We start from the raw sequence: 14,310 nt of genomic DNA, 5'->3' as shown, positions 1-14,310 counted from the left end.
AGCTTACCTCCTGCGTGACCCGGATTATGCCTCGGAAATGGATCCGTCCACGTTCAGGTTTGGGACTTCGTTCCCTTTCTGGCTCCGTTACGAGGTTCCGGAGTCATCCTGGCTAGCAGACTGTCCCTTGTTTGGTCTGGATTCCTGGCATTCCTTCTGTCGTTCCCGCACGCTGGAGTGGCGGGAAGCTTCCACGGTGCTTCAGGTTTTCCTGGGGGGTGAACTTGAGTACCTGAATGAGTGCTTGTTTGCCCCTGCCCTTCCCCGCGATGTGGGCGTTATTCAGCTCCATGTGCAGGTTCCCTCCCTTTCGGCGGCGCTCGTGGCGGAGGACTTGCGCGCTCGGGGCCTTTTGTGTTCGGCCTTACGGTTCTTTTCCCTCCTGGAGCTGTCTTCGGATTGGCTCGTGGAGGATGTGGGGACGCTTGGGTCCGTCCCGGGGTCCGGCACCTTGTCCTCGGCTGCGCGTTCGTCGGCTGCCTTGTTGAAGCTGTTCACGCCGATTTTGCGGGATGCGGTTTCCCTGTTCTATGCTTCCCGCCTCGCGTGTCGGCAGGCGGTGCTGGGTTCCTCCGTGGAATCTGCTTGGGCTCTGGCTCTTAGGCGTTCTTCCCCTTTTTGTCCTCTCCTGTTTGGGGAGTCGGCCGTGGCGCAGTTTATTCAGGCTGCGTCGGCGGCTTGTCGTCCGATGTCGGACTTGTTGGTTTTCCGGGGGTCCCGGGGTGGGTCTTCCCGGAAAGGTCGTGCCAGGGCTCGGGGTTCCTCTCGTCGTGGTAGGCCTCGGGTGTCAGGTTTGGGGTTGGCTCCTCCTGCGGACCCTCCCTCGTCTGGTCGGCGCGGTGTTCGCGCTGTGCGGGGTTCTGGGTCTCGTAAGGGTCGCCGGCCCTTTCGCGGTTTGCCCCTTTGACGGGGCGATGGGGGGGCGGCTTGCGCTGTTCGCCCGCGCCTGGTCCCACGATTCGTGGGCCTTTCGGGTCGTGTCTCGCGGCCTGCGGTGGCGTTGGGTGGCCCCTCCCCCCTTTGGGGGGTCGGGGCTGGCGGGGCAGGCTTCTTCCCCTGCGCTCTGTCGAGTCGTCTTGGAGTGGGTACGCTTGGGCGTCGTCGAAACGACGTCGTCCCTCAGATGGGTTTCCCGTCTGTTTCCGGTTCCGAAACGGGACTGCGCGGACCTGCGGTTCATTCTGGACTTGTCCCGTCTGAACCCCTGGGTTCATTGCCCCTCCTTTCGGATGACTACGCTGTCTCAGGTTCGGCTCCTCTTGGAGCCGGGTGCTTGGATGGTGTCCCTGGACCTCCGGGACGCTTATTGGCATGTCCCGATTCATCCGCGGTTCAGGGACTGGCTAGGTTTTGTAGTGGGGCGTCTGAGTTACCGCTTTCGTTGTCTCCCGTTCGGGTTGAACCTGGCACCTCGCGTGTTCACACGCCTTACACGGGTTGTGGTGGCTCGTTTGCGTCTCCTAGGTGTTCGGGTGTTGGCCTACCTCGACGACTGGCTGGTTTGGGCTCCCAGCCAGTCAGCTTGCTTGCTAGCCAGGGATTTGGTTCTTTCCCAGCTCGCCGGGTTCGGGTTCTTGTTCGGGTGGCCCGCGGATCGACGATTCGGCTCCATTCGGACTGCTCTCCGGTGGTTCATTGCCTGAACCGCGGGGGTTCGATGCGGTCCTTGTCTCTTTGGGGTTGGTCGCTTCGGGTGACTCGTCTGCTGAGTTCTCGGGGTTTGGCTCTCCTGGCGGTTCACGTACGGGGCGTGTCCAACATCTTGGCCGACGCCCTGTCTCGCTTCGTTCCCCTCTCCACGGAGTGGACGGTCGGCGACGAGTCCTTCCGTTGGCTTTGCCAGACGTTCGGGCGCCCCGAAGTGGACCTCTTCGCGTCGGCGTGGTCGCGGCGTCTTCCCGTTTATGCGGCGCCCTTCCCCGATTGCGAGGCCGTCGGGGTCGATGCCTTTCGGCTCGACTGGTCGAGGTGGGGGTTCCTGTACCTCTTTCCCCCAGTTCGGCTGTTGCTCCAGGTCCTGACTCGCTTAGAGACTTACCGGGGGAGAGTTGTCCTTCTGGCCCCTTGGTGGCCGGCCCAGCCTTGGTTTCAGGCGCTGGTTGCTCGGTGTCCGAACCCGAGGGTTTTCCCGCGGCTCCGCCTCTTTCAGCAGATCGGGCCGGTACGTCACGTGGCTGGTTCGATCTTCTCCTCGAGTCTTCGCGTATGGTTTTTTTGACTCGAGTCTATCATCATCTCTATGGTGATCAGGTGGCCTCCTTGTTGGTGTCCCACCTGAGGGCTTCTTCTCGGCGGCAGTATGAAGTTTCCTGGCGGTCCTTCCGTTTCTTTTTGCGTCTTCGTCGTGTTAGCTCCTTGTCTGTTCGGGTGGTCTTGTCCTTCCTCTCGTGGTTGTTTCAGGACCGTCATCTTATGCCTAACACTGTCGCTTCGTATCGTGCGGCGCTGGCGGAGCCGCTTCAGCTTGCTTTCGGTATCGATGTTACGTCTGCGCCGTTTCGCAAGCTGTCTCGTGCATTGTTTCACCTCCGGCCTGCTCATGCGTCGCCTGAGCCGTCCTGGTCTTTGGACAGAGTGCTCGCTTTCCTTTCATCTCCTCGTTTCGTTGTGGCCCCTTCGGTCCAGGATTGTTTTTCCAAGGCACTTTTCTTGTTGGCTTTGGCCTCTGGGGGTCGGGTAGGGGAGCTTCATGCTCTCCTCCGGCGCAGGGGTTTCTGCTCTTTTGGTCGTAGTGATAGTTTTGTTCGTTTGCAGCCGTCTCCTTCTTTTCTGGCGAAGAATGAGACTGCTGCGTTCCGGAGGGGTCCATAGGTGGTTGATGCTTGGTTGGTCAGGCCGGGGGTGCATCATGTTTTGTGTCCGGTTGCGGCGCTTCGCCGTTATTTGCGCGCCACAGCTTCTGTGTCCGGGGACGCGCTGTGGGTTGATCCGGTTTCCCTTCTTCCCTGTTCGCGGGTTCGGGTCTCTCAGGTCGTCCGCAGGGTTATTAGGTCTAGCCAGCCTGCGGTCTATCCCCGTGCCCATGACGTTCGTAAGTTCGCGGCTCTTGCTGCCGTCTTTGGGAATATGTATTGGTCTGATATTCGGGCGCGGGGATTTTGGCGGTCGAACAGGGTCCTGGCTGCTCGTTACCTTGTGAATGTCCCTGGCCCTCGTCGGGCCTGTGTTGCTTTGGGTCGGCGGTTGCAGCCAGTTGTCTCGGCTTAGAGTTGAGGGGTGAGCGACAACCGCCTCCCGGGTAAGTCCCTCTTTTTCTGTCTGTGGGTAGTTAGCTCCGGGGAGCCGACGGGGCTCCCCCCAGAAAACCAGCGTTGAATGTAATGAAACGCCATTTTCTGGGTGAGTCCCGGAGGCTCCCCGGCATCCCTCCCTCCCTCCGGTCGGCGGTTTTTCGCGTTTTTGACATCCAGCCTCAAGAACTGAGGTGTGGGTAGCCGGCGCGGGGGGTCTGGGGCTCCCCCTTCCCCCTCCCGGGGAGGGGGGAGCTGCGCAGACAGCGGCGCGGCAGTGTGTGACGTCACACTAATTTGCTTGTTTTCGGTTGGGGAGTTCTATCCACTAGTTCGGTATTAGGTAGCAATTTTAACCAGAATAGGGGTTTGTTTTGGGGCGCTTACCTTTCTGGGTGCCTGTTCCGGTCGATGGCAGACATAGAATGCTTCCAACTACACGGGGGCTTCTATAGGCCATTGCTCCCCTTGCCTCTCTGAGGGGGCCCGGTTCTGGCCGTGGTCCCCGGTAGGCCTAAGAACTCCATACACATGACTGATGCCAAAGTCTGACATTAGCATATCAGCCTGGGATAGCTCCGGGGAGCCTCCGGGACTCACCCAGAAAATGGCGTTTCATTACATTCAACGCTGGTTGTTTGCAAGTTGGTATCATTATTGATATTCATTTATAGAACCTTCATAAATATTATTTAGAGCATTTTATTTTGTCTATGGCTTTGGCAATACTTTCTATTAAAATTTATTTATCTCCATTTTGAAATGCTTTGTAGAAATTAACCTTTTATCTGTGAACTTTTAAATGTGGAAATTGAACCATAGTGATTTAGATATTGTGTTAATCATCAAACCTACATATATTTGTTAATATTAGTCAACATATGGCATTGATTTTTGAGCTTTCACTTTTGATGCTCCCTAAAATAATTTGGCTGTATGTTCTTGAATGGTAATGTGCACTGAAGCACTCATTCCAGCGAGAATTGGCCATGTGAGGTCAATCCACAAAACGTCAAAACCCTTCTCGGCCCCCCACACTCTTAGCATCACGGAGGACTGCCAACCAGGGTTTTCACCAACCATCAGGTTGTAGCACCACGCCTATTCCCCTGACTTCACTGACCTGATCCAGCGCACATACTCCCTGATCGTTGTCTAGTGTGTAGTCACTAAGCTCAAACCAGATTTCAGTTAAATTGGACTTATTTATGTGGAGAATATTTTTACTCTTACAGCATATGAGAAGATACAGCATCTATTAATATTTTGGTACCAAAGCTATAAATATATTATAAATATTTTGGGAATGCTTTTTTTTTTTTAAATAATTTTGCCAGCATCATGAGGATGAATAAAAAAATATTCACAGAAAATAGATATTTATATCAGTCACTCCACATTTTCTTTATGCTATATGGTGAGGTGATGAGTAATCATTGGTGAACATTTTGGTATCAAAATTGTAAACTTGAAACATTTCTTTGAGTAAACTCTTAAAATTAAATATTCTGGAGATTTTGCAACCACAGTACAGGGACTCGCTGTTTGAAGCTAGACTGGCGATGCAATGGAGACTTGTCCAACCATATAGTACCTGGTAGGTGAACCCGGCAACACCTCACTTTGTGGTTACCTTGCGATGATTTCGGGGCTTGGTGTCCCCGTGGCCCGGTCCTCGACCAGGCTTCCTGGTTGCTGGACTAATCAACCAGGCTGTTGGACACAGCTGCTCGCAGTTTGTCGTATGAATCACAGCCTGGTTGATCAGCCTGATTCTTAGGTGAAAGAATGTTCGTGGTTACTATAATTTTTCGTTATGGATTATTTTGTCAGGATTAGAATGTTTGCACCAGCAGTGAATTCATAGTACTGTACTGCAATTCATTCAAGCGGGGTCTTAAATTTCTAATATGTTAATTTGTGATAGAGCTGTGTTGACAGGTGGGGAATACTTTATTCTCTTAAACTTTTTTTTTTTTTTTTTTCACACATCTTTCCCTCCCTTAAATTTTATATTTTGCCATCTAAGGTGATGATTCATCTGGCCAATTTAGTTCTTTTGAATATTTGACTATATTGACTTTATGATATGCTAGGAGCATATTGACTTGTTTGCATGGAGCATATTATGAAATTGTCCATTGTGTTTTCTAGGAACACGTTTCTAAACTAGCACCTATTCCATTCGAGTTTGGCTTTAGCTTGTTCCTCCTCATGTACCAAGTTGTCTTGGCAAGTTAGCTTTAATTTGTTACCATTTGGGAGTGCATACTCAGTAGTAGCTTTCTTCTGCTGGAATTTACTTAAGGTTTATTTGCTTTGTTTTTTCTAGATGGTTGCTTGTCCAGGTATTTCATTTAACTTAACTTGCTTTGTTTAATTATTATTTCATTTTTGCCAGTAGAGGTTCTCTGTAGCAGACCAATTCATGCTTAACTTTTCTGCTTCTCAGCTTTACCTGTTTAGTATGTTGGACTGCTTGCGTGTTCACAGCTGACTTTGCATATACTCATGCGCGGACCTGTATGAGTGGGCTGTTCTTCATAGGTTCAAACTAAGGAACCTGTTGTTGATTTCGATGATCAGTATCCCTGTTACCTGCTTGATACCTGCTTGATGGGGTTCTGGGAGTTGTTCTACTCCCCAAGCCTGACCCAAGGCTAGCCTTGACTTGAGAGCTTGGTCCAACAGGCTGTTGTTTGGAGCGGCCCACAGGCCCACCACTGCCCGGTTGGTCTGGAAGTTCTTGACGAAAACTATATAGTTTTCTTTTGAAGATGTCCTCGGTTGTTTCAGCAATATTTTTTATACTCGCTGGGAGGATGTTGAACAACTGTGGACCTCATGTTTATACAGTGTTCTCTGATTGTGCCTATGGCACCCCTGCTCTTCACTAGTTCTATTCTGCATTTTCTTTCAAATTGTCCACTCCAGTATGTTATTTTATTGTGTAGATTTGGGGCGTGGCCCCTACAGTATTTTCCATATGTACATTATTTGATATATCTCTCATCTCCTTTCTAGTGAGTACATTTGGAGAGCTTTGAGACGATTCCAATAATTTTGGTACTTTATCGTTTCTATGTATGCCATATATGTACTCTGTACTCCCTCTATTTCAGTAATCTCTCCTGCTCCGGAGGGGAAAGTGAGTACTGAGCAGTACTCAAGATGGTACAGTACAAGTGATTTGAATAGTATTGTACAACCATTGTGATGGGATTCCTGGATTTGAACATTCTCTTAATCCATCCTATCATTTTTCTGGCTGACGCAGAAAATTCTCTCTCGCTCACGCGAGACCTGTGGCCCAGTCTCTGTCCAGGACTCTTGAATGCTGGTTTGATCAACCAGGCTGTTCAATATGGCTGCTCGCAGCCTGACGTATGAGTCACAGCCTGGTTAATCGGGTATCCTTTGAAGGTGCTTGTCGAGTTCCATTTTGAATATCCTCTGAAGGTGCTTGTCGAGTTCCATTTTGAACACTGCGAGAGGTTGGCCAGTTATGCCCTGTACGTGTAGGGAAAGTGTGTTGAAAAGTCTTGGGCCTTTGATGTTTGAGTAATTACACTTTGGTACCTTGCAAACACACAACGTAACGGTTCCTATTGGTACAGTACCTCGTTATAAAGTTTTTATGACATGTTAGAAAGTTGTTACAACTTGTTTGAACATTGCAACAGCATCATAGTTTCGTCGTGTGTTTGGCGAGTAATTATGACTAGGAAAATCCAGTAACTGCAGAAAAAGTCTTGTCAAGTTCCCTTTCGGAAGCTTTTACTTTTTTTCTTGTATTTCTTATATTTGCTGCTGGGAAGTAAAAGAATTGTGAACTTAGATGTTCACACTGCCCTTTCTAGTTGTGCTCATGTCATCCTTACTCTTCATATTTAGACTTTCTTTCCATGTCTCACACACGTTTGTTGTAAATCTACTGTTCAGGTTTTGAACTTGACTTTCTAGCATTTTTTCTCATGGAGATGAGCTCACATAATATACATTTCGACGAGTACAATTTGAGTATAAAAGCTTAACTGATTATATGAGTTCATATTTCTACCTTGTATATATCCCCTGTCTGGAGTAATTGTACTGAGATAGTACGTATCTGTTTTGAATAGTACTGTACCATCATTGGTGTGGCATGTCTTATTTTAAATGTTCTCATAATTCGCATATTAGTCTCCTGGCCAATGTCTTCTTTGGGTTACTCTGCTCTGTAAATTATGTAATTTGACGTTATTATTCCTAGATGTTTTACTTGCTCCATTCTATGAGGTGATTTAACACTCTTGTATCCTGTACTCTGTATCCTTTTGAGGTGTTAATTTTTTGTATTGATGTAATTGGAATTTGTCACTGTTAAGCTTTATATTATTTTCTAATGGGCATTGGAGAAGACTTGATATCTGATTAAACAAACTTTAATGTCTTCCACCGAGACAATTTTCATACTGATTTTGCAATCGTCAGCGAAGGAGGACATGAAACCATGGGTTGTTTTCCTGTCTACTACTTCAGTTATTAGCATGAATGAAATGTTTTATAACAGGTAGAAAGATGCCAGTTGTGTACTGAACACATAATTAAAGACTGGAAAGTTGTCACTAGAGGGGTCCTTCAGGATTCGATACCAACATCAATAACATTCATTATATAAAGGATCTACTTGGTGGAATGTATAGTTAAATGTAGTTTGTAAATGTATAGTTAAGTAGTTTGTAGATCATGCCAACATACCTAGGATAAAAGATTTAAAACTGCCATTCATTTTGAAATGTCCTAGACAAAATATAAATTAATTTTTTGAACAACTGCTGTGTGATAGTTTCAGATAACTGAGACCAGGTGAAATTATGTGACAAGACACTAAAGAACTCAGTAAAGATTTAGGGGTATTACAGTGAAGTGACACCAGAGAATCGCCTCAAAAGCATAATTAAAGGGACCTATGTAATATAATTAAATTTTAGAATGGCCTTCAATTATAGGAATGGAGAAATGTTCAGTATACTCTTTTCAGGCGTACTCCTGACCTTTGTTGGAAATGCAACAGTTATTTGGTGCCTGTACCTTTTTAAAAAGTATGACCAAAATATAAAAGGATAAGACATGCCAGTAAATGGCTCCTGTATCTATCTAATAAAAAAATATGAAGTTTGAGGGCACTAAATGTGTCAAAATTGGAAGATAGAAGAATAAAGGTTGATATCACATAAATTATGATGGGAATGCATAACATTTAGAGAAATTCTAAATATCCTGTACCAACATCATCAAAAACAAGTGGCCACGGGTACAAATTGTTAAGTCATAGATGCCACAAACACATCAAAATTATATTTTGTAACTAGTGTCTGATAGAATAATTTACAAGATAGTATTGTTATATAGACAGAAATCACAATAGTGTGATAACATCAAATGAACAAATCCACAAGGGTCATGATGAGGGTTTGAACCTACGTCCAGGATGATCCCAGATTCCAGTCTCGGAGAGGCTGCGGGATCTGTGTGAGGGCACTAGCACTCCCAGTTGCAATTCTTTTAACCATGTCGTGGCGCAATCGACTAAGGCGCGTCTGGACTCATCCCAGACGTAGGTTCGAACCCTCATCATGGTCCTTGTGGATTTGTTCATTAGTGTTGTTATAATTTAAAATTTCAAAACTTTGACAAAATATAAGGAAGATGGGGCACCTTGAGTGCCTGCTCAGGAAAGAGCATTTCAGGTCACTTGATGCTCCATATTTTTTTACTTGGTTGAAGTTGACAGTCTTAGACTATCACTCGTGTGCTTCTCCCATTTGATAGAAGCATCTTAAATTATTATAATATCAACTGTGTAAGAATACTATAATAGGATCATGTATAAAGTGAAAGTTGTCCAAAGTATATGCTGCAGAAGAAACAAATATCATTAGTTGATTTTATTGGGATAGACAAACAAGGGAAACCCATTCTGTATAATGTTTAAACATATATGTACTGTATGTGGGAATTCCACAAGAGAAATTAATCATCTTTGCTACTGGGTGTAAAAAGAAATTGTATTTTTAGTTTAACAGCTAAGAATAGAAGGTAAGGCTTTAGGATCTTTGTTGACATGCCTAATAAAGGGGTGAAAAAAGTGCATTAGAGTAGGATAATGTTTTATTTGAATAGGTAACTAGAGCCAGATGTTAAAATGTAGCTGGAGCAGTTCCAGTAGAGGCAGAGTTGTTGATGGTAGAAAGACATGGGATGTTGCAAAACCAAGAGGTCTGTCAACTTTGTAGCAGGACTCTCAAGAGTGGAGGTAGACGGTGAAGGAGTAAAAAATGTTCTCCCAGTGTTAGTTCAAGGTTCATTTTCTAACATGAAAGTTTCACAGGTATTTAAAAGTCCTTGATAGGTCCTGTGTAGAAAAAGTTTAGGTTTTGGAGAGGCTGAGTATAATTGCCTCCTTGTAGGAGTACTCCTTGCCCCAGTATTAAGGGTGGCGGGTGTTGCAAACACCAGCTAGAACACTCAGTTCTAATTGTTAGAGGGAATGATCGAGTTGGTAGATAATGCTTTTAGTGCATGTTGTATATTCCACTGTGGTGAAGTTGCAATCACTGTCGTGTCTGGTATCGTAAGGAAAACTGGAGTTGACGGTTATTGCTCTAGTAGTAAGACTGGAGTAGCTGGTGGCAGAGATAAGGGATCTGAGAAAGATGCCTTGAAAGAAAAATAAGTGAAAGGGCCTGGTTGCCTGCTTGTGACCCATTGTCTCGGGTAGCATTGCTGAGGGCAGATTAGATTAGGTGGCATCTGCATTGGATGAACTGGGAGAAGTAACTTGAGGAGAGAAATACGGCAGAGGCATAGGTGAAGGAAGTCTTTATGCATTACATTCCACATGCTGAACAGTATGCTATAGTCAAGGTCTGTAATCCAAGGGATACTGCAGTGTGTGAGCTACCATGAAAATATTGTTTATTGCTGTTGTAAGTCATGCATCTTGTATGCAGATTAGCATTGCACTGTGCTAAGAGGTGGCTGAGGGTAAGGCGGTTAGTCGAAGTTTAACGAATGAAGTGAGGTCAGTACCTGACGTTATAGAGGATGAAACAAAAGGATAAATTTTGTGGTTTGACATGGTGCCAGTAAAGGGCAATTGCATGAGGCTTGATTCTGATTATAAAAGTACAATACAGTACTGATAATAGGTGAAGGTGATAGTGATGGAACTGAAATGTTGGAGTAGCTATACTGATGGAAAGACAGTGTGTCAGTATGTGTGATTGCAGTGCCTGAAGGTGGTGAGGGTAATGAGAAGTATTTGAGATAATGTTCTGTTTAAGAAGGGCCTTGAGCATGACAAATTTCTGGAAGTAATTGTGTTGAAAGTGAGTGGGAACTAAGGTTCCGAAGTTGGATGTTATGGTTGTCGAGGAAGGCCGGCTAAATTTCGACTCCGGATTCACCGCTTTAGGGTCTGGGGATAACATGCCTAATAATGGGATGAATAAGGCTCACTGTAACAGAATAATATTTTATTACCTGAATAGGTGACTAAAGCCAGACGTGGGACGCTGCAGGACGAGAGGTCAGGTGACGTAGCTGCAGCAGTCCCTGTAGAGGCAGAGTTGGTGATGGTAGAAAGGCGTGGGACGCTGCAAGCTGAGAGGTCGGTCGACGTTGTAGCAGGCGTTCCAGGAGCAGAGGTATAGGGTGAAGGAGAGATACGAGATGTTCTCCCATTGTTAGTCCGAGGGTCAATAACTTTACGGAATGGTTCTCGAATACAGTACTTATAGATCCTTGGTAGGTTTCAGGCAAACAGAGCTTGGGCGTTTAAGAAGCTGAGCGTATTCGCCTTCTAGTAGTGATAAAGGTGTATGATAAATGATTACTGTAGTTATAAAGCGTGCTATTAATGTCAATTTGTGAAATATGAGCATATCTGGTACAGTATTACAATTCAATAGTCGTTAATTTAATACCATTGCTCCTCTGTATACAGGGATATATTTAAGTATTTAAGTACCCTTGACACTGCAGGAGTGTGTGAGCTGTGTGTGTGTTGCAAGGCAAGAAACAGATATAGCTGTTAAAATAGTTTTTCATTTTGTACAATCAAGTATATTTGTCCATATTCACAGCTTTTTGGCAATTTCTGAGTACAGTTTTGTGAGTTACTTCAAGGATAATGCATAAGTTTAGAAGTTTGCAGAAAATGAAGGTGCAGTGGTTAAGGTATTATATTACAGACTAAGCCTTAAGCTTGTCTATGCTGTAGTCTTTGCTGTCATTTATTATGTAAATTTAGTATTATTTAAAATAAATTCCACGACAAGTAAGGCGACGGAGTTGCAAGACGTCAAAGATTTGTAACAGAGTACAGTATTATATGAATATATCTCTTTGTCGTATACATTACAAATTTGTATACAAATTCTGCTGGAACCCATCAGAATGTTCATATATCTCCCTTACTTAATTGTTATCTCTATTGTAGAATATGAAGTACAGTAATAAAGTTGTATAAATGTAATAATGGGAGAAACAACCTTGAGATAATCTGAAATATCTAATAATACTTGATCTGTTTATTTTCTTATGAAGTGAATTTGTGACATTCAAGATTTACATAACTGCCTTAACTCTCATCTGTTCATATTTATATATTAAAAGTTGATTCATTTTGTATTAGTATATGCAGTTTTGACTGTTGTCATTGGTATCATTCACAGATCAAATTAGACTATTTTTCTGTATCTGTATAGTATTTTAATAGATTCATAGAGGATTACTGTATTACAAAATGACTAACATAACAGATTTTTAATACAAATTTCTGATTGTTATGAAGCTTTGCTTGCTTAATGGTTTGTTTAAAATGAATCCATATACAGTATGTACAATCCGGCTGAATTCTTATACCTTCATGAAAAACTAAAAGCTTTAAATAAAATTGATTAAAGTTATCTGATGTGTCTTAATAAGAAATTGAGATATAAGTGATGGACAGTTAATGTATTGCACCTTATTTTACTGTTTGGTTACTTAGTCTAAGTATTTATTACATGCGGTGTAGTATGTCATATGAAAACATTCAGCATAATTAAATATCTATTAATTCCATAACATTTTGCAATGTGTAAAATGTTGGGTAATCGTTGAGTGGATTATTACATACAGACATCTTGCAGTGTGTGTGCTCAAGTGGGGAGATATATGAATATACCAAGGTTTATTATATATTAATTCTGTAATTAGTTTTTGTTCATGTTAACTTTTGTTTTCCCTTAATTAAAATGATGATGATAAGGTGATTTTTGTACATAGAGATCAGTGCACATACAAGGAAGATTACAAGAATGAAAGAGAGGTGAATGGCTCATGATTAGGTGTAGGAAACAAGCCTTATTTTTCTCAGTTTACAATAGTTGAGTATTGCCCCTGCTTGTGCACTCTGCCTACCTCCACCCCCCTCACTAACGGGTCACTGTCTCTCTCTGGGCCCGCACTCTCACAGGCCGGTGTTTTCCAGGATACAGGAAACTTTAGCATTTTCCCTGGTCAAGGCCATTGGACTGCACGAGAAGAAGTCAGATTATTGGATGCAATAGAACAGTATGGATATGGGAACTGGGAAGATATCGCTCGTCACATTGAGACAAGAACGCCTGAAGGTAAGCTCTTGTGTTGTCTTTTTTATCCACATTTTAGGAAGTTACAGCATTTATTTTGAGCATCACATTTGCGCATCTAGGCGTAAAATCTTGAGCCATCACATGCGCATTACACAATTTTAAGTTACACTAATTATAGTCTCAAAAGGTTAACAGCATTAGGAAAGTGTCTAAAGTCCTGAAAATAGCAAATGAGATTAAAGGCCAGCTATATCTGTTCATATATTAGATATTTGCATGAAAGTAGAATTGTAAAGAGAAATAGTGCAAAAGATCTCAATCAACACAGGTTTTGGCCTGGGATAAGTACTAGGCTTCAGTGTTATTACATTCGGCTGCTACCTAACGAATGATCATGCACTGTCAGGCATTCTTGAGCTGCTCTTTGTTCTTGAGAGAGAATTCTTGAGCTGCTCTTTGTTCTTGAGAGAGAATTCTTGAGCTGCTTTTTGTTCAGGAGTTCAGAAAATGTTAATTACTATTGATTTACTATAGGTGCTTCGATATGTTTAATTCTATTAATATTAGTTGTACTAAACAGTTAGTGCATCTATTGATGATGTGCACAATTTGTTTGAAATGACCTAAGCACTGATAACTAACCTGCATTTTTTTTCTCATGGTATATCTTAGCTTTCTATAATAGCTTTTAAAACATTTGACAAGTTATTGGAAATCTTTTTAGCCCTTGAGTAGAAAAACCATCTCATAATCCAACTTGACTTTTATTTTTTTTTACTGAAAGTTGGGGAGAGTTTTGGCTGGTTTGTCAACTTTGTGATGTGGCCTTGGATGTAACTGAGCACATCTTCTTGGTTTTGTTTATCATATAGAACCAGCTATTATATTAGAGTGTTAATCACTCTATCACTAATTGTCCTGATTAAGACATCAGTTTTTTTTTTTTCACTGATGCCTGGAAATTAACATATTATAGACGTGTAACCTTGCTTGGACTACTACTGGCATACTATAAGTATTTTATAAACAATACATTTTAAATATAATTGAAAGTAAAATAAATGAAGATAAAAAGTTGTGGATAAAATTTAAATTATTTATTTTAACCTAAGATAACCATACAGTATTACTCTTAATAGGTGTAATGAAGTTATACAGGCAACATTAGTATGCACTGTATTAATCAAAAGATAGGAAGTCTCTTACACTAGTGTAGAGTAATATACTCCAGCATAGTACAGTACAGTACTTCAATTATTAAATTAAACATAACAGTTGAGAAAACTCAATCCACCCAATAATGTTCAACTGTGGTGAGGAGCCTGGCTATGTAGTGAGGGGATTTGTAAAGGTTGCTCACACACACTTTACGATGACTGAAAATAGTCTAAATGATTCAATTACATAAGGTTTACCTCAACTCTAGCAGAAAACAAACCTATCATAGCTTTTCATTC

General features: G+C 43.1%; 1 protein-coding gene across 12 annotated transcripts in view; it reads left to right on the top strand.

Moving 5' to 3' along the window:
* LOC123755320 (transcriptional adapter 2-beta) overlaps positions 1 to 14,310 on the top strand; it is a 74,535-nt gene that overhangs the window by 9,670 nt on the left and 50,555 nt on the right. For 7 of the 12 annotated variants that reach the window (XR_006772499.2, XR_011229209.1, XR_006772500.2 and 4 more), the window contains 2 exons: positions 10,766 to 10,921; positions 12,736 to 12,892. Coding sequence is in view for 6 of the 12 variants with exons in the window: in XM_045737831.2 (XP_045593787.1) it covers positions 10,766 to 10,921; positions 12,736 to 12,892 (313 nt within the window). In the remaining 6 variants the exon portion in view is untranslated. The remainder of the gene's footprint in view (positions 1 to 10,765; positions 10,922 to 12,735; positions 12,893 to 14,310) is intronic. The other 5 variants (XR_011229211.1, XM_069327866.1, XM_045737832.2 and 2 more) reach the window with 3 other exon arrangements.

Source organism: Procambarus clarkii, chromosome 20, assembly GCF_040958095.1.
Source record: "Procambarus clarkii isolate CNS0578487 chromosome 20, FALCON_Pclarkii_2.0, whole genome shotgun sequence".
NCBI lineage: Eukaryota > Metazoa > Arthropoda > Malacostraca > Decapoda > Cambaridae > Procambarus > Procambarus clarkii.
Note: the sequence above shows the minus strand (reverse complement) of the source record. Positions and strands in the feature narration are given on the sequence as shown.